This window comes from Podarcis liolepis, assembly GCF_965112155.1.
Source record: "Podarcis liolepis genome assembly, chromosome: 17".
NCBI lineage: Eukaryota > Metazoa > Chordata > Lepidosauria > Squamata > Lacertidae > Podarcis > Podarcis liolepis.
Window position 1 is genome coordinate 17,065,863 of NC_139571.1, and position 27,570 is coordinate 17,093,432.

The window sequence follows — 27,570 nt, forward strand, 5'->3', positions numbered from 1 at the left end:
TGCGAACTTTTCACGTGTGGACAATTTCACACACTATGTGGACTTTGCAGCAGAAAATAATAATGATATGTGGAAGGGAGGTATGTGTTGGGAAAATGTCCAAGAGCTTCAGAAAACTGTGGTTCCTGTGTATTTTCATAAGCGCACCCCTCCTCCACATGTCACAGTGGTCTCAAAAGGGAGACACACTAGTTGGTTTGCTATTGAATATCTATTGATCCAATTTTGCTGCGGCACATTTAAGGGATCACAGAAGATGAAAATCTGATTGCTGAACCAATGTCTCAGCAAAAGTTGAAGCCGACACCTGCATAACGCTCTTATGTTTAAATATATTTAATTCTGCAAGTGTTCTGTATTAAGCAGGCCTCCGAGTTCTCACACTCAAATGTTCTCTGTTTCAAAAAGAACCCGAAAAAAGGACAGAGCAAGTAAAAGCAGGGCTGTTTTCCTTGCTCCTATTTCTTCCCACTTTCCTTCTCAGCTGGGGAGACCAGCCAATATGGTACTGAAGATACCAAGGCTGAGCACTTGGTAGGAAAGGAAAACATTCTCGGCAAATCCTGGGAACTGTAACTTGCTCCCCACAAAGCTATCCTTTCCAGCAAGCTTCATTGAACTATAGTTCCCAGGATTATCTAGGTGTGGGTGAGTGCTTTAAATGTATGTTATGTATGCAGCCCCTGGCTCAAATGTACACTTGGCTGCAATGTTTGCTGGCTAACTTAGGGCTGGGAGAGAACTGTGTCTGAAATCTTGTAGGGCCATTGCTAGACAGTGTTGATGATACTGAGCTACATTGACCAATGATCTTACTCAGTATAAGGCAGCCTCCTCTGCAAGCCTACAGCGTTTAAGGCACAGGCAGATGGGCAGGCAGGAAAACGAGTGAGGCCTCTGGCGAGGAAATAGATGAGAGGGCTTGCTTTGGAATCCACCCTAAATTCGATGGAATTTCTGAGCCTCCAGCTACCTACATACTAACAACCCTGAATAGATTCAGGCGAAACAATTCAATCATAAATCAGTGATATATGCCAGCATAAAGGGACCCCTGACCATTAGGTCCAGTCGTGGCCGACTCTGGGGTTGCGGCGCTCATCTCACTTTATTGGCCAAGGGAGCCGGCGTACAGCTTCCGGGTCATGTGGCCAGCATGACTGGCGAACCAGAGCAGCACACAGAAACACCGTTTACCTTCCCGCCAGAGTGGTATCTATTTATCTACTTGCACTTTGACATGCTTTTGAGCTGCTAGGTTGGCAGGAGCAGGGACTGAGCAATGGGAGCTCACCCCGTCGCGGGGATTTGAACTGCCGACTTTCTGATCGGCAAGTCCTAGGCTCTGTGGTTTAACCCACAGCGCCACCCTCGTCCCATATCCCAGCATATGTTGTCCCAATTTTGCTAGATTCAGTGGCCCACCTCAAATACTATTTGGTATAGCGAAAATTTAGTTTCGGGACACTGTAGGCCAACAGTTCTTCTTCTTCTATATAGTGACTGGCTAGCTCAGTTGGCAGAGGGTTGTGGGTTCAAGCTCCACGTTGGGCAAAAAAGATTCCTGCATTGCAGGGGGTTGGAAGAGATGACCTCAGGGGTCCCTTCCAACTCTGCAATTCTGAGACATTATGATTCTGTGACTTCTATATGCCTAACTGAAGAAAAGAGCAAAGAACAGCCTACCTTGGGGGGCAAGGCTCCAGGTTACAAGCTTTCAGCAACTGCGGGGGACGCTGGCTGCTCACGCATAGATTTTCATCGGCAAACTCTCTTGTCTGTTTATTCAGGCAAGCCACTACTGCCTCTTGAACACCTGCAAACACACAGACACACACACACAATTACGTCAAAATAAAATTTAATGTAACAGAATCAGGGCGGAAAAATCACAGTCAGCGCCAGGAGAGGAAAGTGCGGACATGGCATCGGCAGGGGTCCTTCTGAGTTGTTGTGGAGTTCATTGCCTCCGGGAGATGAATCTGATACTCCTTGCTGTCGACAGGGCAGGATCACACCATGCTGCCACCCATGGAACAGGAAGGGAAAGCATAGTGTCAGATGTTGGGAGATCTGTTCCTTGTTACATCCTGTACCTGTATTAGGGTTGCAAAGGAACTGGAATTTCTTCACTGGCAAGCGGCAAATAAAAAAACAAAACAACCCCCACAGCTTTCGAATTCTTTTCTGATTAAGAAAACATCTCAATCTATTCACATTACAGTTCTTGGTTTACTCGGTTCATTCTTTCTGCAAAGAAACACAGCTATGGAACCATTGCCTCCTGCCGCTGAAAGTTGAGTGCCCACCCTTTTTGAAGTTTCTAGCTATGGAGCAAATGGTCTATGCACCAGGCGACACCGACAGCAGCATGGCCCTGTTCTCAGAACACCTGGAATAAGGTGCAGGTATTGGGAATTCAGGTTCTAAGCCTATCTGCACAAACTAAGGTCCAGTAAATCATCATCAAAACCTTTTATTGGCATCACATACAAACATCCAAAACAAATCAATACAGAATTTCCACTTCCTCAGCGGCACAAAACATTTGCTAAAAGAAAGGAGGCAGAGCAGTCAGTCGTCACATCTCTTGGTCTCTAGGGAGATCAGACGTCTGCAGTGTATTTCGACAACAAAAATGAAATTCCAATCTTTAAAAAGGGTGATAAAAAGCTGCCATTGAACTTTCAGCCAATAAGTCTATTGTCAAACACCGGGAAAGGTCCAGTAAATGCAGGTGTAAGCGGAACTTTGCTCCACCAAGTTAAATGGAACTGAAATGGCTCAGGGATTAATATCTCCTAACAATGTTGTTACATTCCAGCTACAACTATAAGACCAATGCAAAAAAAGAATAAGTTTTTTAAAATCCTATTTACAAAAATTAAATTCACAGTACAACCCTGTACCTGTCTTCACAACTGAGTTCAATAGGGTTTCCCTTCAGATAACCAGACATAGGATTGCAGTCTTAGGGCCAAACCTGGTACTTTCATTCTGCAGCGAGCAGCTATGTTATTTAATTTTTATGGTGGGGGAACTTCTCATCAGAGCCACAGGACATGGGAAAGGAAGGTTTACCACACCCTGCAAACATGAATATTGTGAGGTGTGTGTGTGTGTGTGTGTGTGTGTGTGAGTGTGTGTGTGTGTGTGTGTGTGTGAGAGAGAGAGAGAGAGAGAGAGAGATGGAGAGAGGACACTTCCTAACTATTATTATACAGCCCTTTCCATAGGAGATATAGATGATAGATAGATGATAGACAGATAGATGGATATTTCCAGCTAGTGTGGTTCTGTATACAGTTCTTAAAAGCTACTGACAGTGCAGTTATATCTCAGAACTCAGGGCAGGTTAAAAATCCCCAAACTATCATTCTGCCCCATTCCCAAACGGGTTTTGCAGCACATGTTGAGATTTCCCGCACATTTGCATAAGCAATGCCAGAAAAAGGCCATGACAAGTGTAATGCATCCGTTGCCTATGTCTTGGCATCCACAAAGCACACACAAATGCTGGGCCAGATATGTTAATTAAGTGAAGCTAAAATATGCAAATTAACTGCAGCCCTCTAATATGTTTCCAGTGTTGCTCTCGGTGTGTTGACATAAAGTAGCCTGCCCCAGGCCCCAGGAAACCAGATGCAAAGCATTGTTTTCTCTGTGGTGCGAGGCGAATGGGCCGCCTTCGCCCATGTGGCTAGACTGTCTCTGGGTAATTCAGGGGTCATCCAGTTGTGAGTACAAGGCTTTATGGGATGGCAATGTTTAGCTTAGGAGAAACCTTTGGCATCACCTCCACCACAACAGTAAAAGCAGCAGCAATGTAGAGGTTCACCCACCAAAGTACCAAACTCTTTTGAAGATGACAGCATATTTACAAAAGCATCAGGCAAGCCTGAGAAGCCATGCTGAATGAGCAAAAACAACACTGCCACATGCATGGAAGCTACAATGCCTTGATTTATTTTTGTTTTCAACGCCAAAGCTTAAAAAGAAACACACCGCCTCTTTTTATAGTGCAGAATCAAAGCACTGCTCTTCAAAACGCTCCTTTGCTTTTCATCAGAGTCACAGAGCTGTGAGCACCAGCAGCCCTTGCCTGGTTTTATTCCCTACGGGCCGCTCGCCGGATAATGCAAAGCACTATCGCACCGTTGCACCACCAGCACCTCACTCTGAGCTGCAATGTTGGCCCGCAAACATGGGCAGGTATTCATGGGCAATGCAAAAAATTCTAGTCTTCCACAATAAACGGCCAGGGACAGGTGCAAGGGACTAGAAGCAGAATGAGATCCGAGCTTCAGGGCACTCCATGCACTACATTTTTAGGTGTCTTTCTGTGGTGACCGCCAACAAACTGACACCTAGGAGGAAATGCAGCTCCAATAGGAAGGGCAAAATAGAACAACCATTTGCATGAAATATGCATATTGGCACCTGTCTGTTTCGTGAGACAATGGAGGAATGTGCCTAGGTCAAGCTGTTGGAAGGTAGTGGTGCCTGCTGTGGCTGTAGAGACTAATACAGGAGAGACATGTTTTGTTGAAGCCGGGTGTGATGGGTCTGGAAGCCTTTCTCAAGGAATACCTCTGTTCACTCACAGATATATTTACAGTCTTTATTTACATACAAATTTACAGGGTACAGAACATGGCTTCATGCGTCCGAATCCTCGGTAGCAGATCCAGGAAGTGGGAGCTTTCTGCTCCTCCTCCAGCAGACCCTTTCGGAGAGGTGAGCCATTGCTGCAGCTGCCTTGCCAATCCACTTGTCCAGCTCCACATATGCATATGCTAAACATAAATCAACTATAGCTGGTCATGATGTGAACACATGACCGTTGTGCTTGCTGTCTAGAAACTAAAGGTTGATGGGCAATTTGAAGGTCACCACTCTCCCTTCTTAGGATTTGGCCCAGAAAGCCCTTCTTCAGAATAAGGATGCTTTCAGATAGAGGACTTTCCTCCTTAAAGAATTATTATTAATTATTATTATTATTATTATTATTATTATTATTATTATTATTATTTGTATACCGCCCTTCATCCAAAAATCTCAGGGCAGTTCACAGAAGGATATGTGATTACTAGATATACGCTTAAAATTATAAAGTGTGAATGAAACAGACACATGCTTGCAAAGACGAAACACTTTTTTTAATAAACATAATTTCTCTTATCTCTAATATTTTAATGTGTGCCCTGTAGACTACAACTCCCATCAGCCCCAGCCAGTATGGTCAATGGTCAGGAGTGATGGGAGTTGCAGCCGAAAGCTCTGGAAAGCACAAGTGTGGGGAAGGGTTAGAGGCAGCACTGGAGAAAACCCAGGGTGGTTTTTTGCACAGGCTTACTGCGGGCGGTAAGGTCTATGAGAGTGAAGAACAAGATACGGTGAGGATACACTCAAAGGTGTGGTAATAATGGGAGATGCTATTATTAAAGCAGCAGTCTTCCTAACAAGTTCACAGTGACGGGCTGAAGCCCATGGTGATGAGGTTATTGTCTCGTTTGTCATTGTGTTACACATTTTTGTGTTGCGTGGCGAGTTCCCGCCTCCCCGCTCAGAAATAAAGACACGAGACACGAGAATTTAGGCCACAACTTTATTGATTACAGGAATTGAGTGGTATTGGCTTAGGCATTGGTCCTAACTGACTATCCGGCTTCAGCCTGCTTGCTTGAAGACTGGTAAGGGTTAACCACCAGTAGGGGAAGTCCCACTGATGCACATCAACTAGGCGCTCCCCCGGGGCCACTGCTTGGGGGTGTGCCGGGGGCCCACACCTCCATAGGCTTAGGACAAGGCCACGCCCCCCCAAAAAACCTGGTCAGCTGAGGTGCAGGAAAGAGGGATCCTCGGCCGCACCAGTCCTAAATTAGGCAGGCCATGCCTCCCGGGCCAGCCGATTGGCTGGCCAGGGGGATGACATGTCCGAGGATTCCCCTGAAAGCCAGCCCCCGCGTGTGGGGGGAGGGGCGTGAAGCCCATATCCCCACCTCCTCCCTAGCTCGGAAGTGACCTTTTTGTACTGTAAACTTCCAAGTGGTTAGAAAATGGAAGTTTCAGATCACTATTCACCCATCACAGCATGCGAAAACCTCCTTAGCAACTCCAGTCTGCCGTAGTTACGAACGTTTTCAAGCAGACTTCCTTGTGAATTCATAATGAAGTCAGAACTAAGTCAGAACTAAACCAATGAACTATTGTGTCCATTCATTTCAAGAGGAAGACAGGTGTTTTTTTTTGTAGTATCCTGTGACCTCAGACCATTCTCTGGCAGAAAGCACTGCTCTGAACTATGTGCTCCTTTATGCAGTTTTAGAAATGATAGGTGAGCCCATATTCTCCCTTGTCCTCAGACAAAACTAGAAAGTGGCAGGAAGAGATAGATAAGTAAAGGTGGGGACCTCCTATATGAAATGGCAACGGTGCATTTCCATTCTAAAAAAAACATTTGCTTATGTTTCAGACATTTTTCAATAGCTAGTAAAACATTCGAGATGCAGCACAGAACCAAGTAGCATGATAGTGATTTGTCCCTCTTGGAATTTTAGGATTAGATCTTGCTGTTTCCAACACAGATGAATTCAAAAACTGGAAAATACATATAACGAAGAAGCTGTACATTCCTTTCTAATGAGAAAATAAGCTGCTCAAAATGGGACGCAGAAAAGTCCTGGGCTTTCCACTTTCCAGGGTATTTGAGGCTCGAGTTTTAAAAATTATTGCTCACAATTTTAACATAATGAAGCTGGGTTTGTTTTTCCTTGAAAATCCCTGAAGTTTATGGCTGGGAAATTAAACTGCTACACGGAGCAAGGGGAGGACATGAATCTAAGTAGCTTTCAGTTCACTTTCAATATACCATCAAATAGGATTTGCTGTGTTTATATCTACCAGAATAGCATAATTGTTACATGATACTTGATGACAGCAGTGGAAGACGCAGCCACTTCATGAAGACTAAATTGTTAACTGGTTCCTTCTGGCTGCTACTCCTTCGAGGGTGAAGGGCTACTTCTACATGAATCAAATTTCATCTCCAGAGAGCACAAGAACAATAAAATTAACTTGATCTGTCATGCAACTGTGGAAACAAAATGATTATTTGGAACCTATTTATTCCATTTTAATTTGCTTAACAGAAAACGTTTCCCCCCAAAACATTCTGAATGCCAGTCATTTCGCAAAACAATCAGATGGCATTGAATGGATCAAAGAAATGGTTCCTGCTACAGCCACATATTATCAGGTACAATAAATGTAACAAGAGATGCCGCTCCCAAGTTCTCTGTGGCAATGCTGTTCAGCAGACCGAGTGCTGGATGTGAATTTAACTCATGGAAACAAGTGGTTGCCATACAAAGGTCTTTATTTCCTACAAACCACTGCACTTTGATATGGAGTAGGACTGCTGCAATGTAGAGCCCGCGGTTCTCACAGTGTGTGTTATGGGCCTCCCCAAAGCGGTGTGCGGCAAGCACAACTGCTTCCCAGTTCAGAACAAATGTGGACTGGGGTCAGGAACAAGAGGAAAAACATTTCTTTTTCAATCAGTGCATGTCAGAAGCAGCACATCTGCTTGATGAGATGGTTGACAGCCAATGATGAAGCTCTCTATTTTAACTGGCTATCTTATTTTAAAAGATGCCCTCACTTTTCTAAGCTAAAGCAAAAAAACCAGCAGCTAGACTGGTGATTAGGAGTTGCTGCCGGGACCATGTAACACCGGTCCTGAAAGACCTACATTGACTCACAGTACATTTCCAAGCACCAACACTGTCATGGTCTGGTTCATGGGCGATCAAAGTCCTGCTGGAGATGTCAGGACCGGGGGCAAGATGGCGGAGTGGGAGCAGGAATGGGGGTCCAGAAGCCAGAAGTCAGGAGCCAAGAATCCGAGGGTCAGAGAGCCGGGAGTCAAGAAGCCAAGAGTCTGAGTGTCAGGAAGCAAGGAATCACAAAGCTGAGGTTCAAGGATCAGGCAGCAAGAAGCCAAACACAGCAAGGCAGGGAGTGTGTTGCTGTGGCAAAGAGCCGAAGGGAAATGCTGACCTTATATCCCTTCCTGGCTCTTGCCACCAGGTGCTGTGAGTTACCAATCTGCCTCACCTGTGCGCCTGCGCCTTGCCTCTTCAGAACAAACTTAGGAAGGCCCCAAGGTCCTATTGGTCACAGGGCCTGGCTCCTGCAAGCACACCTGACAAACACTTTGAAGCCCTAAACCATGGGTCGGCAAACTAAGGTCCGGGGGCTGGATTCAGCCCAATTGCCTTCTGGATCCAGCCCATGGAGAGTCCGGGAATCAATGCGTGGCTCGGCAGGTGGCAGTGGGTGCCAAGGAGATCATGGTGCAGCCTCTTTCCTAAATGGGAATGGGGCTTCCAGCCCTCATAACCTCTGGTGCAAAATTGACTGTGATAGACCCAGGAGGACGCCCCTGCTCAGCACCTGAGGGCCCCAATCCTGCCACTCACCACCTGGCCCAGGGTGGGGCCTGATGGGCTCTATAAAGGACTGCTGCCGCCGCTGCTGCTGGACAGAGAGGGCTCCGTTTAGTTTAGTTTAGTTTAGTTCTTTTTGTTTAAATTGCTGTTATTTTTTACCTATGTGATTTTAAACTGTGATATTAATGCTGTATTCTTAGTTTTAAATTTAGATTTATGTGGAAATTGTTTCCCATTTGGTTGTGTATTTTTTTGATGTGGTTTATTTATTGTTTATGACTTTTGGAATGATGTAAATCTTGTTATGCTGTAAGCCAACTTGAGCACTGTTTTTTTAACTGTGGAAAGGTGGCATGTTGTTGTTGTTTAGTCATTTAGTCGTGTCCGACTCTTCATGACCCCATGGACCAGAGCACACCAGGCACTCCTGTCTTCCACTGCCTCCTGCAGTTTGGTCAAACTCATGCTGGTAGCTTTAAGAACACTGTCCAACCATCTCGACCTCTGTCGTCCCCTTCTCCTTTTGCCCTCCATCTTTCCCAACTTCAGGGTCTTTTCCAGGGAGTCTTCTCTTCTCATGAGGTGGCTAAAGTATTGGAGCCTCAGCTTCACAATCTGTCCTTCCAGTAGCACTCAGGGCTGATTGCCTTAAGAATGGATAGGTTTGATCTTCTTGCAGTCCATGGGACTCTCAAGAGTCTCCTCCAGCACCATAATTCAAAAGCATCAATTCTTCTGCGATCAGCCTTCTTTATGGTTCAGCTCTCACTTCCATGGAAAGGTGGCATACAAATAAAAAATGATGATGATGATTCTCCAGCTACCTAATGGTCCATCTCTAGGCATGCACTCATTCCATGCCTGTACTCATTCCACTTTGAGTTTTGACCTGGGTTTGGCACGAAAGACTACACCTGGGGCTTCTTCTGGATTCAAGAAAGCATGTTGACCTGCCTTCAGAGCTCTGTAAATTAGGGTTGCCATACGTCCAGAATTTCCCAGACCCAGCCGGAATACAGCCTTCGGAAACAGTGTCTGGGAGGAAATAGCTGAAATGTCCAGGAAAACCCAGACACATGGCAACCCAGGTAGAAAGTCTAGTTTTTGGTGCAACAACTTTTGGGGGAGGGGATGGCTCAAGAACTTTGCCCCCCACAAAGGCTCAACAAAGTTTGTGTCTGGATTTTTACTTTTTGAAATATGGCAACCCTATGCTATGTAAACTGTGTATGCGTCAGATTTGAGCGATGCTGCAGAGATAAATGCTTTCTGTGTCATTTTTAAACCCACTTCCCTATATTTACCCGAGAATGAGGTAGTAAGGGAAAGCGATGTTTTGGTCTGATAGGGTACAGGAAGTGGGATAACCAAAGGAAGGAGTGAATAATTATGAAACATTATTCACTTTGTGATAAAAATGTTCTTTTTCTATCATGCACAAGTTACTGCATTTTTCGTTCTATAAGACGCACACCAGACCATAAGACGCACCTAGTTTTTGGAGGAGGAGAACAAGAAAAAAAATATTCTGAATCTCAGAAGCCAGAACAGCAAGAGGGATTGCTGCGCAGCAAAAGCAGAGATCCCTCTTGCTGTTCTGGCTTCTGGGATAGCTGCGCAGCCTGCATTCGCTCCATAAGATGCACACACATTTCCCCCTACTTTTTAAGAGGGAAAAAGTAAGTCTTATAGAGGAAAAAATACGGTACTCAGAACCCATGAAATGCAAGCCATTTGTTACAATTCCTGTGTGGAAAACCCCCAGCTTCAGAGGAGCTAAGGAATTTTAGGAACGGGACGTTTCTAATGGGCGTGATTTTCATAAGCAATTAGCAGAAAATGACTGAGTAGACCCAAATGGATTAGACACCATGTACATTAAACAATTCTCATAATATGCATAAATGGTGACCCTCCTTAACTTTTAACCTAAGTGCCAAACTTACTAGCTCCAGGCAATCTTTTCGCTGGTTATTTTTGCCATATGTTTTCTCTCTCTCTCCTTTACCCTGCACTGAGATCCAAGCTAATGTCATTTGCTAGTAAAAGCTATCAAAACCAGCTGAGTCTCCAGTAGATTCAGTAAAGAAATACATATGCAACAGCCCAACGCTTGGGATCCACATGTCTCTGCTTACAAAGCAGAAGTCAGGCAATGCAGAGCTAATGACACCTGATGCTTCCTGACTTAATCTTGCTCTTTAAAAAAACGCTTCCCTGGCCCAAATGTAAGTGGTCAGCAGGAAATGTAAACAACCAGACTACTGCATTAGTCATATGAAAGACCCCAGCTGTGAATTCTGATACCTTCTAGATCCAAAATGGTATTACATCTGGACTTTATTTCGATAGTTCCCTCACAGAGCCACTCTTCCATTTCAAACAGAGAAAACAGAAGACCGAGGTCTGATTCTCACATTTCGGCTGCCACAGTCGAGCTGGTGGGACCATCCACACAGTACCCAAAATGTGCAGAAGGTGCTCATTTCATGGGTTATTGATGGATAGACGGAGTTGCTTTATATGCCACATTTATCCACATTTCCCATTAGCCAGCTGTGTGCCTTGTGAAAATCGGCTCTAATCCGCTGAATTGAAAAGCTCGGTTGGACAAAAACCCCTCTTCAGATTTCCCACACATCTGATAAGAACTAATTTAGTGGGTAAGGTTGTGTTTTTGCAAGGCACCGCTGTAGAACAATGAGAATAGCTCTTGGGCAGAGGGAAGGATTAATCAGTACACAATAAGATCAAAATGTGAGTCGGGTACAGTGTGGATGCAGTTAGTTCAAATTAAGTCTGATTATAATCAATGAGGCACGTAAGGGACCCCTGACCGTTAGGTCCAGTTGTGGACGACTCTGGGGTTGCTGTGCTCATCCCACTTTATTGGCTGAGGGAGGCGGCGTACAGCTTCCGGGTCATGTGGCCAGCATGACTAAGCTGCTTCTGGCGAACCAGAGCAGCGCATGGAAACACTGTTTACCTTCCCACCAGAGTGGTACCTATTTATCTACTTGCACTTGATGTGCTTTTGAACTGCTAGGTTGGCAGGAGCAGGGACCGAACAATGGGAGCTCACTCTGTCGCGGGGATTTGAACTGCCGACCTTCTGATTGGCAAGCCCTAGGTTCTGTGGTTTAGACCACAGTGCCACCCGCATCCCAAGGCACTTAAGGTAGTCATGACTTAATACCCATCCATTTTTTGCCTGTGGGTAGGCAATATTTAAAACAAGCAAAACAAACAAGTTGAAAAAAAAATGCAACTCACCTCCTGCACAAGACTCAGAGCACTCTGTGAAGCCTTCATACTCCCAGTCATGGAGTTCGTCAAAATCCTGCGAGCCGCCATAAAACACATCGGCCTCTTCGGGACTATATTCGCTGGTCTCCCCATTGCAAGGGCCGCCATAACAAGCTCGTTCGGAGGCTGGTTTGGGCCCTTCACATTCATCAATGGGTAAATCAGCCACAGATTGAGAGAAGGAGAGCAGAACTTGGCACTTCACTAAGCGGACTTGGATTCCGACCCCACAGGTCACGCTGCAGGCAGACCAGGTCTCTGGAATAAACCTACAAGGAAAAGCAAACATAGGAATCATCTCCCTAAGACAGTGGTTTTCAGTCAGGGCACCTTGAATGGTGGCCAGGTGGATTGCAAGGCAGTAGTTCTCCAGACAAGACAAAGTACATAAAATAATGCAATACAAATTAAGAAGCAGAGACTAGAGGGTGGGGCGAGGCAGGTGGAAGGAGGCCTTGCCAGACGAAGTCTCTCCCCACACCTCAAGGGAGCTGTGGACTCAAAAAGACTGAAAACCTTTGCTCTAAGGCAGGCACAGGCAAACTCAGCCCTCCAGATGTTTTGGGACTACAACTCCCATCATCCCTAGCTAACAGGACTGGTGGTCAGGGATGATGGGAATTGTAGTCCCAAAACATCTGGAGGGCCGAGTTTGCCTATGCCTACTCTAAGGTGTCTGGGCCTCTCTGCCAGAGATGCCAAAACTGTAACTTGAAACCAATATTATTTGAGAAGTTCAAAGGGCTCCTTCCATTCATGGAAGGGACTCAGGTCCAATGGAAGCTCCTGTTGAAGAAGGCAGGTTTGAGGAGGCTGCATGCAGGCTAAAGGGGAATCAGTGAAAACTGCACCCCCCTTTTTTTAGTGTGAGCATCCTGTGAGTGGATTCAATTTAAGTAAAGAAAGATGGTCCCTTCGCAGTGCGAAGAAAATGGGCCAGATGACTTTAAGGAAAGTCTAGCTTCATAATTTTATAATTCCACAGATTCCTCTTACCAAAAACATGACCGCAAATTAATGCAGGGCAAAATGGCTCTACTATTAAAAAAGCATGTTAAGTTCATGCAGCACACCCTGTTAAATGAAATAATGGAGATGTGCATAAACCACATGCTCGGAGCAACAGCAGAAAAGAGAAATGTATAGCCTGTAAGGAAACTCTTCTAGGGAATGAAAATTGCTGCATAAACTATAATCTACTCATTATTAATCATTTCACTGTGCACAGTAATTCATAACTGAAAAGCAGGAAATAACATCAGGAAGTTATATTTTTTCCTGCTTCCTAAACAGATACTTTGCATTTTGAGTTATGAGCCTAGTAGGGTAGGTTTATGCTATGTAATAACTTGCTTCAAAGGCATAAAGAGAACCTGTGGAGCTGAGAGCAATAAAACATACAAGGTTGCCATTAGAAAGTCAACATTTACTAATAACAACCATATTTCTGAGTTTGGTGATAGTGCTACTTTGCTGTGAAATAAATTCTTAATATATGCTTATGAGTTACTCTGTAGTACAAAACTGTAAGAGATATATTCCAAGCTTATTCATCTATTTGGAACGAGCGACACTTGACTAGTCAGAGTTGCGGTAAATCAAAACACTACTTGCACAGGGTTAGAGCAATAACAGAATTAATATCCTGTGAATTAATATAATCAGGATCACTGTGCTTAGCATGGTCTTGATTATTTGAATCTCAGTGAATTAGCTCAGAACGGAACTTAGCACTGAAATAGTAACTGGATCAAATGGCAGTTCCATACATTGAGCTAATAATCCTATATATTTCTGATATTCAGGTTATGAGTGCCATTGATTATGCAACTACAACGGCACCACCCACAAATAATTATTACAATAATTGTAACAATGCAATTATTATCAGTAGACTTGGAGGGGGGAAAACTCCATTTGCAGAAGTACTTTTTTTAAAAAAAGGAAAACTACTTAAGGTGAAGAAAGAACCCAGTGAGGACCAAGCCTACTGAATAGTCACAGAATACTGACTTTTAGGAACAGAAATGCAAAACAGGTGGGGGGAAAGGGGATGGAATGGGGTGGCTTGAATTTTGGAAAGTGTTTCTTCTGGATTGCGACATTTTGTTTCAGGTCCAACTTGCGTGCAGAGTGAGGGGAGAGACTTCACCAGGCAAGGCCTTCTTCCACCTGCCTTGCTCCACCCTCCAGTCCCTACTTCTCATTTTGTATTGTATTATTTTATGCTCTGTGGTTTGCCGTTGTTTTACTGATTGAAGTTTAGAAATTACCGTATTTTTCACTCTATAAGACGCACCAGACCACAAGATGCACCTACTTTTTGAAGGAAGAAAACAAGAAAAAAATATTCTGAATCTCAGAAGCCAGAACAGCAAGAGGGATCGCTGCACAGTGAAAGCAGCAATCCCTCTTGCTGTTCTGGCTTCTGGGATAGCTGCGCAGCCTGCATTCGCTCCATAAGATGCACACACATTTCCCCTTACTTTTTAGGAGGGAAAAAGTGAGTCTTCTAGAGCAAAAAATACGGTATTTATTGTAATTGTTAAGAATGGATTTCTGTTTGATTTTTTATATGCTGATATTATTATTCTATACTATTCTAATGACTGTCGAATGTTACTGTATTTGATGTAGGTTGCTTATTTTAAAGCTATGTTTTATTATCACATTTTTGTATTGCATTAGATTGTTATAAGGTGTACATTCTTTGTTTCTTCAGCTTGTAAAACAGCTTGGGTATTGTAAGACAGAAATATGGCATACAAATTAAAAGTGATGCTGCTGATGATGACATTTTTGCTGCTGGATACATTTGGGACAACAGTCACATTCACGCCCTGCTTGTGAACTTCCTGAGGCATTTGGAAACATATTTGCAAGGCAATTATGATCTTATGTGCAGGAAGCTTTTGAGGAGCGGTGAGTGGGAAGCATTGAAACCCACAGTATTGCTTCTCCCGATGCTTCGGTAGAATAACGCTGGTAGAACAACTCTGGTAGACCTGATCTACATGACTTATGCTCAATTAACCCAAACCGTTAGCTATTTATTGCTATGAAATGTGCACTCCCACACAAACCATTTTGGCTTTCCCAACAGAAGCTTGGGACGGTACCCTGGATTTAAGTGCACGCGATAATTAGCAGAAAGATTAATTGCCACATTCTCAATTCTTTCACATTAAAACTCAAATCAACACATTGTTTGTTTGTTTGTTTGTTTGTTTGTTTGTTTGTTTGAAAGAACAAAGCTATAAAGCTAGCATGTAGCCTGGACTGTAGAAACCAACAACAAAAATTCATTATATCCAGAACTGGATAGCCAGGCAAACACCTTACAATCAATAAAGTTGTGGTGTGATTTGAATCAAAGGATGTTGTCACGAGTTGTCATTCAAGCACATGCATGTTGCAGGGTCATGATGCCTGGGCATGCAATTTCTTCTGCTCCTTCCACAAGCTCCCCAACTGCCTTGTAATCTTGGGTTACCAGCTAGAGGAGTAACTGCCTGATATACTGTACCCAGTTTTGTTAACAATGCATGCATCTCCAGACCATGGCTAAGGAAAAAAAACCATGCCTAGCAAATAAGTTCACAAATCCTTTTTTTTCAAAAGCAAACAAATAAGCAATGTCCCTAATTAAAATTAAAATTAAAAATTAAATTCTCAAGTTGCAAAATAAAATGCCAAATCACGCCCCTGTTTGATGTGAAGCTCTGTGCAATCGTTTGACAAACTCTTCTTCCTTCAGGCAGGAAGGTCTGAGTTCTTTTAACTTATAAAAATGAACATGCTTCAAATTCAACATTTGCGGTTAAGGAATATTGCTCCTGAGATAAAGATCGCCTCGTTTATAAAAACAACAATGTAACGGGGCCCTACTATTTTAAACAGATATTAGCAGTGAGAATGTCCACATTTTGTTTTGGCATGGAACAATCACATTCATTTATTGTTAAAATCCTCTAGAGCGAAGTGGGGTGGTTTGTAGTCAAAGCTTTGAGAGAGCAGTGGCAAGAGAAATGGAGAAAGACAAAGGGAAGAAATCGCACAAGTTGATCCAATGCCCTGGCAGCTGAGAGGGAATTTTCTCAACTGTTTCAAAACGCAATGGACTGCAACCATAGGAAATACACCTCCAAAGAGATATTTTGGCCGACAGAAAGCAGTGCAAAAACTAAAGGGAAAAAAGTATTCGTAGATAATATCAAAAGCAATATATACATAACTAACATCCTCGCTGACAGCCTCAGATCCTCCAGGGCACCTCTAACAACCAATTTTCATCTCCTCTTTCATCTAAATATGGAATGTTCAAAAGGCTTCAGGATACATCATCTCCTTGTAACCATTTCCAGAGAGGCAGTCATGCGAGCCTTTGCACAGCAAAAAGTCATGGGGCATCCTTGAAGACCAACAAGTTTACTATGGGATAAAGTTATGTCGATTGCAGTCTACTTCATTAGATGCATGGAGTGTTATCCTGAGTTGCTATAACAACAACAACAACAACAACAACAACAACAACAACAACAACAACAACAACAACAATTTATTTATTATTTATACCCCGCCCATCTGGCTGAGTTTCCCCAGCCACTCTGGGCGGCTCCCAATCAAGTGTTAAAAACAGTACAGAATTAAATATTAAAAACTTCAGCCTTCAGATGTCTTTTAAAGATAGGATAGCTGCTTATTTCCTTCACATCTGAAGGGAGGGTATTCCACAGGGTGGGCGCCACCACCGAGAAGGCCCTCTGTCTGGTTCCCTATAACCTCACTTCTCGCAATGAGGGAACTGCCAGAAGGCCCTCGGCACTGGATCTCAGTGTCCGGGCTGAACAATGGGGGTGGAGACGCTCCTTCAGGTATACAGGACCGAGGCCGTTTAGGGCTTTAAAGGTCAGCACCAACACTTTGAATTGTGCTCGGAAACATACTGGGAGCCAATGCTTGTCACAACCCTACAAAAGAAGTTGGAACCATATTTTTTTTAAAAAAGGTTATCTTATTCATTACATCCATATCACGCCTTTCCTCCAAGGAAGTCAAGGTGGTCTTCATAGCACTCCTCTCCATTGTAACCTCACCACAACTAGGGACAGGCATGAGGTTACCCAGGGAGCTTCATGGCTGAGTGGGAATTTGAACCCTGGTCGCCCATGTCCGAGTCGAGGAGGAGGAGGGAGAAGAAGAAGAACTGGGTTTGAGAGATACTGCTTAAGTGTGTTCTCTCTAACAGAGAGCATGTGTTGTGGTGGGGTCCAAGAGGCCACCCCACTGTTGCTGGACAGATCTGTTTGGATGGCCACAGGCAGTGATTGGGGAATTGAGTTTCTGGGGAGATTTCGATGTTGCCATTTTGGGGGTGGGGTCAAAGGTTTTAAATACTGGACACGCAGCTTTGGGTGTCCTCTTTTGCTGCATGCACCAGATCACTCACCCACCCTCCCTGAACTGGGGGGGTTTCTTGCTTTGACTTTGCTATGCCTGTCATGGGGTTGTCTGCCTTGGGGCAGGGGCCTGGTAGGAATTTTGTCCATTTGGCTGATTGGCTGGTGCCATTTGGTTTTTGCCTACTGCATAGCAAATTGTCACAACTTGTAAGGTTTGCGGTTAGGCATTGGTTCAAATTGGTTTGTGGAGGGGTAAGTGCCTACCCCTCCAATGCTGCTGCTGCAAGGGAATTCCGTTAAAGGAATCCAGGGGCAGTGGCATAGCGTGGGGGGTGCAGGGGGGGCCGGCCGCACCGGGCGCAACATCTGGGGGTTAGGGTTAGGGGGCGCAAATCCACGGGTTAGGGGGCGCAAATTACTTGCCTTGCCCCGGGTGCTGACAACCCACGCTATGCCACTGTCCAGGGGCTTGCCATGCTTTTGTCCAAATCCCTGGCGTAGGGCTTGGGCCGTGCAAGCCCCTGGGAGCATGCAGGGAGAGGTGAGGGACTGGGTGTCTGGCTCCATTTCCTCCCCAATATTGTTTTCCCTTATTGGCTTTCACTGGAATCCGGAAGTCAGTTCTGTCCCTGGACGGGGACAGATAGTCGTAACCAGTGCCTAAACAACCACTCACATTTGTGTATTTAAATAACGTTGTGGCCAATAATCATGCCAAAAACCTTAAACAAAAATTACCTGTGAGTTATTTGGGGTGGCTTGGGGACCTCGGCAAGCAAAAAGCAAGTGAGCTGCTCAATACACAACAGAAGTTAAATGACCCAGGGCTTTCCAAACCACACTCTTGAGAACCAGCATACTGGCTCCTCGCAACATTTAACATTTCTTGATTGAAGCAAAGCTCGCATTCTTCGCAGCACTCAAAAATCAGTTTCGAAAGTGTTTCCAACTGAAAGCAATTTGTGCTTTTTTGTTGTTCTAATATTATTTATTTATTATTATGTTGCACTCAACTCATTTTAACATGGAGCAGGCCCAATGAGAATAATGGCCATGGCTGACATAGGCCTAATAATTTCTATTTGGGTGCCCCTATCTGGACAGGGATAGCCTAACTTCTGTCGTCTATGCTCGGGTAACCTTGGGCTGCCTCTGAAGACAGCTCAGAAACTTCAGATGGCACAGAATTCAGCGGCGAGGCTGCTCACCAAAGCAAGACGGTTTGAGTATATTACCCTGATCCCAGCCCAACTGCACTGGCTGCCAATTAATTTCCTGGCCCAATTCAAAGTGCTGGTTTTGGCTTATAAAACCTTAAATCAGGGGTCGGCAACCTAAGGCCCATGGGAGTCGTTTAACTGGCCCACGAGTTGTCCCCAAACAGAGCCGCCCACTCAGCAAGTCCCCGTGTGCTGCGCTAAACTGGCGCAGCATGGTGACTTGCTTCCGCAGCGCCAGAAATCGCATCTGCGCAGGCGCCGGCACCGGAAATCACAGGCCTGTGTGCTTACATGCGTGCACAATCCGGCCCATGGAGGGATCTCTGCTGGAGTGGACCGGCCCAGGCAAGGTAAACCTTGCCGACCCCTGCCTTAAATGGTTCAGGACTGGAATAACTCAAGGACCCCCCCATATGAATCGATTCAGATCCTGAGGTCTGGAGGGTGGCAACATGAGAACGGGACTTTTCTGCAGTGGCCCCCGTTTGTGAAATTAATTAAATAATAATAATAATAATAATAATAATAATAATAATAATAATAATATGTTTTTACTCAGCCCTTCTGACTGGGATTCCCCAGCCACTCTGGTTCCTTTATTTCAAATCCTTAGGCACAAGGTGAAAACATTTCTCTATAACCGTAGCTTTTGGCTGATTAACATTCTAGGGCCGTTTAAATGTGTTTGTGGGAGGCGTGTAACTGGTTTGTTTCTGTTTTATTATGTATTCCGTGTTTTCATTTTGTATTTCTATGTTGTGAACTGATCTTCAGATGAATGGCAGTATACTAATTTAAACAAACAAACATATAAATACATGTTTTTGCTATGTTGCTACTTACTGGAGCAATTCCGTGTAGAATGAACGCTCAGATCAAGTACATTAAGATGCAGGTAAAAGTTCTGAAAACACATCACCTGTCTAGTTCCTTAAGCCCTTTTGGTAGAAAATCTCACCTCTAAAAGACTGGCTCTAAGCAAGCGTGGCTTAACATTTAGGAATTATGACTGGGCGATTGCATACTACTGGCCTTTCTGCAGCTAAGTTGTTCCCTGTGGGTTCTATTCAAATAGTTGCATGTCAGGAATTTCCTTTTGTTTCTTATTGAATCAGCCCCATCACTTAGCCAGTGCCATCTGGCATCCAGATATTACAGTTTGCCCACCCCCCTTTTGCTTTTTTATTTTATTTTTACAGCTCACACCAGGTTATTTATGGCAAAATGTTAAAAGCTGGATATCGTGTTAACATACAAAAGTGTTTTTCAAGAGTTGCAAATCTTTTAGAAAAAAACCTCCCCCCAACTCGGCAAACTCTCCAACGAAACAAGTCAGATGAAAACTAATAGGCCCCTGACTTTTTCAGCCGCGATGACTGTGTAGTGGACTGTGTTCAGGTTGTGTAGTGGGCTATGAAATCAGGCCTCCATGAAGAAGGGAAGGATGAGGCTAGCCAAGTTCTGAACGGTCTCTTTGACAGACTATACTTTCCCAAACATCAATGTGATAAAATGGCAAGGAACAGGATATAAGGAGTTTATAACTATGTTTTACTCACTGGTGGATTTATTGTTTTCAGCTACTTTTATACCGTATTTTTTGCACCATAACACTCACTTTTTTCCTCCTAGAAAGTAAGGGGAAATGTCTGTGCGTGTTATGGAGCGAATGCCTACGGATGGTGGGGGAATCTGCTGCAGTCCTGAGCAGAGGATCCATGGTTCCCCTTCCTTCCCTCCTCCGTGGCTCGCTTTGAAACAGCAAAGTGGGAGAAGAGCCGCTGAGTGGGGAGGAGAGAGGGACAGAGAGCCTGCTTGCTTTAAAGGAGCAAAGCAGGAGAGGAGAGGAGCTGCTTACACGAGTCTGGAGCTGTTTTTTTTCCAGCGAGCCGGGGAGGAGGGAGAGAAGCAGAGCCTTTAAAGGAGCAAAGCGGGAGAGGAGAGGAGCCTTCTCCTCTTATACCCCTCTTCTGCATTATTAACAGCATCCTTCTCCACCCACCCCACGTGTGTTCCTTGTCCCTTGAGTGCTTTTCCTCCCCTCCACTTAAAAGGTGGTTACAAAGCACGGATCCACATGGATCCTCAGGATTTTTGCACTGGGTCACCCCAAATTCACCAACAGATCACATAGCATGTCCATGGCTACAGCTTGCACCAAAAAAATCACGCACCCACTGTTGCCTGGGGCTGCAGTGGTGCAAAAACGTGGTTACAAAGCATGGATCCACAGGATTTTTGCATTGGGCTACCCCAAACTCACCGTCAGATCACATGTCTGAACCACAAAAATCATACATCCACTGTTTTGTTTAGAATATTTTTTTTCTTGTTTTCCTCCTCTAAAAACTATGTACGTGTTATGGTCGGGTGCGTGTTATAGAGCGAAAAATATGGTAATTTACATCTACATTTCCTACACTTGCTTTTGAAGGTAGCATTCCAAGGAACACAGTTCCTACCTAGAGGGCCGTATATAATGCCATCAATGGGGTCTCTCTTTCCTGCGTGTTTATTATATGGCTATGGTCACTGGAGGATTAAAAGGACCTGGCTGAGGTTTAAGTGAACACACTTTCCAATCTAGAATCACAAGGCATTGCCTCAGGCAATTCGCAACACTGCAAAATATATTATCACTCCCATTTTACAGCTGAAGAAACAGCTGTGTTGTCGACAGCTCTGTTGAATATAATGCTGCTTTTAAACCTCTTCTTAAATTACTGGGTTCCTTTAAAAAAATGACACAGAGGTCAGATATTAATGCATAGGAATGAACTTTAGGTTGTGAAAAGAGCAGGATAGTGCACACCCTGGAAATGATCTCTTGAAGAAGGTACAGGATTATAAAGATTAGGACTACAGTAGTGCCCCGCAAGACGAATGCCTCGCAAGACAAAAAACTCGCTAGACGAAAGGTTTTTTCGTCCGCGATTTGCCTTGCAAGACGAATTCCCCTATGGGCTTGCTTCGCAAGACGAAAGCCCATAGGGAAATCTCCGGGCAAGTCTCCGCCAGCAGCGGCAGAGCTGCCGCTGCTGGCAGAGAGATCCGCGAAGCCTGGGCGCGCTGCGCACAGGCTTCGGGATGCCGGCAAGTCTCCGCCAGCAGCGGCAGAGCTGCCGCTGCTGGCAGAGAGATCCGCGAAGCCTGGGCGCGCTGCGCACAGGCTTCGGGATGCCGGCAAGTCTCCGCCAGCAGCGGCAGAGCTGCCGCTGCTGGCAGAGAGATCCGCGAAGCCTGGGCGCGCTGCGCACAGGCTTCGGGATGCCGGCAAGTCTCCGCCAGCAGCGGCAGAGCTGCCGCTGCTGGCAGAGAGATCCGCGAAGCCTGGGCGCGCTGCGCACAGGCTTCGGGATGCCGGCAAGTCTCCGCCAGCAGCGGCAGAGCTGCCGCTGCTGGCAGAGAGATCCGCGAAGCCTGGGCGCGCTGCGCTCAGGCTTCGGGATGCCGGCAAGTCTCCGCCAGCAGCGGCAGAGCTGCCGCTGCTGGCAGAGAGATCCGCGAAGCCTGGGCGCGCTGCGCACAGGCTTCGGGATGCCGGCAAGTCTCCGCCAGCAGCGGCAGAGCTGCCGCTGCTGGCAGAGAGATCCGCGAAGCCTGGGCGCGCTGCGCACAGGCTTCGGGATGCCGGCAAGTCTCCGCCAGCAGCGGCAGAGCTGCCGCTGCTGGCAGAGAGATCCGCGAAGCCTGGGCGCGCTGCGCACAGGCTTCGGGATGCCGGCAAGTCTCCGCCAGCAGCGGCAGAGCTGCCGCTGCTGGCAGAGAGATCCGCGAAGCCTGGGCGCGCTGCGCACAGGCTTCGGGATGCCGGCAAGTCTCCGCCAGCAGCGGCAGAGCAGCCGCTGCTGGCAGAGAGATCCGCTGGGAAGGAATCCCTTGGACCCCCGCCGGACTTCAAAAGAGCTTCGGGAAGTCCAGCGGGGGGCCAAGGGATTCCCTCCCAGCCGCCCGCATTTAAAAGCGCTCGGGGGAACACCTGCCCCCGCCGCCCCACTTCGGAAAGCTGTTCCGAAGTGGGGCGGGCAGGCGGGGACACCCGGCCCCGCCGCCCCACTTCGGAAAGCTGTTCCGAAGTGGGGCGGGCAGGCGGGGACACCCGGCCCCGCCGCCCCACTTCGGAAAGCTGTTCCGAAGTGGGGCGGGCAGGCGGGGACACCCGGCCCCGCCGCCCCACTTCGGAAAGCTGTTCCGAAGTGGGGCGGGCAGGCGGGGACACCCGGCCCCGCCGCCCCACTTCGGAAAGCTGTTCCGAAGTGGGGCGGGGGGCGGGGACACCTGGCCCCGCCGCCCCACTTCGGAAAGCTGTTCCGAAGTGGGGCGGGCGGGCGGGGACACCCGGCCCCGCCGCCCCACTTCGGAAAGCTGTTCCGAAGTGGGGCGGGCGGGCGGGGACACCCGCCCCCGCCGCCCCACTTCGGAAAGCTGTTCCGAAGTGGGGCGGGGGGCGGGGACACCTGGCCCCGCCGCCCCACTTCGGAAAGCTGTTCCGAAGTGGGGCGGGCAGGCGGGGACACCCGGCCCCGCCGCCCCACTTCGGAAAGCTGTTCCGAAGTGGGGCGGGCAGGCGGGGACACCCGGCCCCGCCGCCCCACTTCGGAAAGCTGTTCCGAAGTGGGGCGGGCAGGCGGGGACACCCGGCCCCGCCGCCCCACTTCGGAAAGCTGTTCCGAAGTGGGGCGGGCAGGCGGGGACACCCGGCCCCGCCGCCCCACTTCGGAAAGCTGTTCCGAAGTGGGGCGGGGGGCGGGACACCTGCCCCATCCGCCCCACTTCGGAAAGCTGTTCCGAAGTGGGGCGGGGGGCGGGAACACCTTCTGAAGGCGGGCAGGGGGCGAAAGTCTTTGTCCCCCCTGCCTGCCTTCCCAGGGGCTTTTAAATCGCCCCGGACAGCGGAGAAGTCCTCCGCTGTCCGGAGCGATTTTAAAATGCCGCTCGCCTGTCCCCCCCCCCCAGCCTTCAGAAGAGGTCCGGGGACAGACTGTCCCCGGACCTGGTCTGAAGGTGGTTTCCCTAGGAACGCATTAATTGATTTTCAATGCATTCCTATGGGAAACCGTGCATCGCAAGACGAAAAAACCGCAAGACGAAGAGAATTGCGGAACGAATTAATTTCGTCTTGCGAGGCACCACTGTAGCTGCTTGAGAAACAGTTTCTATTCAAATGAGATTTGGGTTTTAAACGCAGTGTAAGGTAGTCTCTATGGGAGTATATTGTATTTAATTACAGGGTATCAAAATTTTTAGGGGGCTAACCAGGCTGGGATAGCTGGGATAGCAGGCTTCTTGGTTTCTGAATGTCTGATGTAGATTTTCAATTTCATTGTTCTGTATGGGACAATGACAATAAAAATTATCGTATCGCATCATATTGTATCATATCGTACCGTACTCTAATTAAAAATGAAAACAGGGTATCACAGTACGGAGCTTTCATACTGGTTTAGATAGTGCTTTTAGCAACTGCCGTTGCATGCAACATTTTGCCTGCATCTATAGATGGAACGATGTATGAGTCCATCAGGCCCAGTTGAGATTATAAACTGATGAGTGGGAGCTGCAACATAATGTTGCAGTGTATTTCCATTTGTGGGATGGTTCAAGTTCAGAGCTCCATTCAGCCCGGAACAGTGCACTGTCCAGACCGCTCAAGAGATGGGATTGAAGGAGGGGTGAGGGAAAACAAGGATGCCTCATTTTCCTTGCCCTCCCCCTGATATAATGCTAGAGATTTTAGACATAGACTCACAGAATTGTAGAATTGGATGGGACCCCAAAAGTCATCTATTTCAACCCCCTGCAATGCAGGAATCTCAGCTAAAGCATCCATGACAGATGGCCATCCAACCTCTGCTTAGAAACCTCCAAGGAAAGAGAGTCGACCGCATTCCAAGGGAAACTGTTCCACTGTCGTACGGCTCTTTGTGTCAGAAAGTTCTTCCTGGTGTTTAGTCGGGATCTCCTTCCTTGCAACATGAAGTCATTGGTTCAAGTCCTGCCCTCCAGAGCAGGAGAAAACAAGCTTCCTCCATCTTCCATTTGACAGCTCTTTAGATATTTGCAGATGGCTAGCATCTCTGTTCTCAGTCTCCTCTTTTCCAGACTAAGGATACTCAGTGTGCTGGCCCCGGGGGTAACCCATGAAACGCGGTCCTGGTCCGGTCCAGAATCCGAAGGTTCCACTAGAAGTCAGTCCAACAGGTCCAAGGCAGGATACCAGGCTAGGACAGGTACAGGATCTCAGGCAGGGTCTGGCATACAGCAATGTTAACCTTGTTGGGGTAGCGGCTGGTCCTGATCCCCCAGTGACTCACCTCCCTGTTTCGCCCAAAGGCGAGCACTGCTTCTGCGAGTACTCTGATCTTTCCTTCTCTCAGACCTTAGTCTCTGCAGCTCGGGAGACGTCGGTGGGTTACTAGACCCAGGGGCTGCCTCAGCCTCCCCTGACCCAACTGGTAGAGGAGCAGCTGTAAGTGATGGCCCAGCTGAAGGCAACAAGGTAATCCCTGCATCTGGAGCCAGGGCAGGCTCAGGCCCCTGACTCGGCCCAGCTGGTGTTTGTTGCAGGGGAACCTGTGCAGGCTGGGACTCTTCAGGATCAGGCCCCAGACTTGGTTCAGATGATGCCTGAGGCAAAGGATCCAGTGCAGACTGAGACTTCTCTGGTTCCGAGTCCGAGCCCGAGTCCCAGGCCATCACACTCAGCTCCTTCAACCGCTCCTCATCAGGCTTGGTTTCCAGACCCTTGATCATCTTGGTCACCCTCCTCTGCACACATTCCTGCTTGTCAACATCCTTCTTGAATTGTGACGCCCAATCTATTCAATGTACCGGCATTAACAGAGCAATCTTATATGTTTACTCAGAAGCAAGTGACACTGTTTTCACTAGTAACTGCACAGATGATTGCAGCCAAAGGGTCTAAGAAATGTTGTTAGGAGGTATTCTTTAACCTTCACTTAAAGTAGGGCTAAGTTAGAGGATCCTTGCAGTACACAGCCCTATAGAGAAAATTTAATACGAGTCATCTGTCTCATTTCTAATAGTAATTGGCAATAGAGTCAACCCTCAATTTAGCTGTTCTCCATAGAGATCATATTACTGATCATTCTCATAAGATTTTGTTGCCTTTGGAAGGTTAGCAGACGGTAGGTTTGTGTTTCGGCTTGTCAAAAAGGGCTGTTTTCACAACTGCAGGGTGGGTCATAGGTGGGTCATAGAATTTAGCCCTCTGAAATTTGTTTTATGATAGAGGAGGATATCCTATCTAGTTCAGGCAGATGGAAAGCGACTAGTTTATCTCAGCTAGATGAATAAAGTGTGCTGAGTGGCAGTTTCTTATTCTCCTCTTTCTTGTATTTGTGGGAAAGATCCCCCTGCTAACCAAACAAGACCTTCTACAGTACTCCTACGCAGTGGCATAGTGTGGGTTGTCAGTGCCCAGAGCTGTGTGGAGGGGATTTGTGGAATGGAGGGAAACAGGCGGAATACGCATGCACATTCAGCTGCGTAACGGTGTCCTCATCACCCAGAAGATTGTGGTTGAAGATAGAAAAAGAAGAGTTGTACTGTTGCCTGGAGAGGTCACTTCCTGGTTCGCATGGAGAAGCTATGTTCAAGGAAGTTTCTGATACAGTGGTGCCTCTACTTACGTGCACCTCTGGTTACGTATCCTTCGGGATACACACACAGCAAACCTGGAAGTATTTTTCTGGGTTTCGATGCACACGCATCCGCAGAAGTGCTCTTCCTCGCCGTACGCATGCACAGAAGCACTCTACCATGACACGTGCATGAGCAGAACAGACACCTCCAGTTGCGGAAATCTCGAGTTACCTGTCCTTAACTGGAGGTTGTTGTTGTTTAGTCGTTTAGTCGTGTCCGACTTCTTGTGACCCCATGGACCAGAGCACGCCAGGCACTCCTGTCTTCCACTGCCTCCCGCAGTTTGGTCAAATTCATGCTGGTAGCTTCGAGAACACTATCCAACCATCTCGTCCTCTGTCGTTCCCTTCTCCTTGTGCCCTCCATCTTTCCCAACATCAGGGTCTTTTCCAGGGAGTCTTCTCTTCTCATGAGGTGGCCAAAGTATTGCAGTCTCAGCTTCAAGATCTGTCCTTCCAGTGAGCACTCAGGGCTGATTTGCTTCAGAATGGATAGGTTTGATCTTCTTGCAGTCCATGGGACTCTCAAGAGTCTCCTCCAGCACCATAATTCAAAAGCATCAATTCTTCGGCGATCAGCCTTCTTTATGGTCCAGCTCTCATTTCCATACATCACTACTGGCAAAACCATAGCTTTAACTACTATACGGACCTTTGTCGGCAAGGTGATGTCTCTGCTTTTTAAGATGCTGTCTAGGTTTGTCATTGCTTTTCTCCCAAGAAGCAGGTGTCTTTTAATTTCGTGGCTGCTGTCACCATCTGCAGTGATCACGGAGCCCAAGAAAGTAAAATCTCTCACTGCCTCCATTTCTTCCCCTTCTATTTTATTGTGCTTTTATTACTTTGATGGGAGCTGCCCAGAGTGGCATATAAATTAATACTAATACTAATACTAATACTAATACTAATACTAATACTAATACTAATACTAATAGAGCCCAGCAATGGAGCCCAGCAATGAAAGTGCACAGCTGTATTGAGGCAGCACCGGGTGTTGAAGTTTTGTGCCCCTAATAAATTTGCACCTGGGGCAACTGCCCCTGTGGTCCCCCCACTGTACACCAATGCTCCTTGCAACCACACAAGGACAGCGGAAGGGAATAGAAAACCACTGCTGCTCCATGCCACACTATATAACTTACTTAGGATAAATACACAACTGGAACCACTTTGAATATTTTTGGCCCCACCCTCAAAATTGACGAAATGCTCTCCTCAGTTCACCCCCTACAATGGGGTAGTAATTGTGAAGAAGGTATTTCGCAACAGACCAAAGAAAGAATGAAAGATAACAAATATCTCATTTTCTATCAAAGAAACCTTAATCCACCCAAACATTGTGATGTTATTTTACAGAGCTGTTTCTCCATTTTACAGCTGGGGAAACAACTCTGTAAAGCAAACAGATCTGCTGAATAAAAAGGTGCTGATAAGTACAAATAAAATCTCTGCTTAAGTTCTTGGGATTCCTTTCATTCCCCCCCCCCACCCCCGTCCAAGGCTGTATATAATTCCTTCAATCATG

The 27,570-nt window shown here is 46.6% G+C and overlaps 1 protein-coding gene across 3 annotated transcripts in view; it reads right to left on the minus strand.

Annotated features, from left to right (window-relative positions):
- The window catches only part of ADAMTSL1 (ADAMTS like 1), a 494,294-nt gene that overhangs the window by 93,566 nt on the left and 373,158 nt on the right, over nt 1-27,570 (minus strand). For all 3 annotated transcript variants that reach the window (XM_083482208.1, XM_083482210.1, XM_083482209.1), the window contains 2 exons: nt 11,727-12,028; nt 1,687-1,816 (listed from right to left, as the gene is read on the minus strand). In XM_083482208.1, the coding sequence (XP_083338334.1) occupies nt 1,687-1,816; nt 11,727-12,028 (432 nt within the window). The remainder of the gene's footprint in view (nt 1-1,686; nt 1,817-11,726; nt 12,029-27,570) is intronic.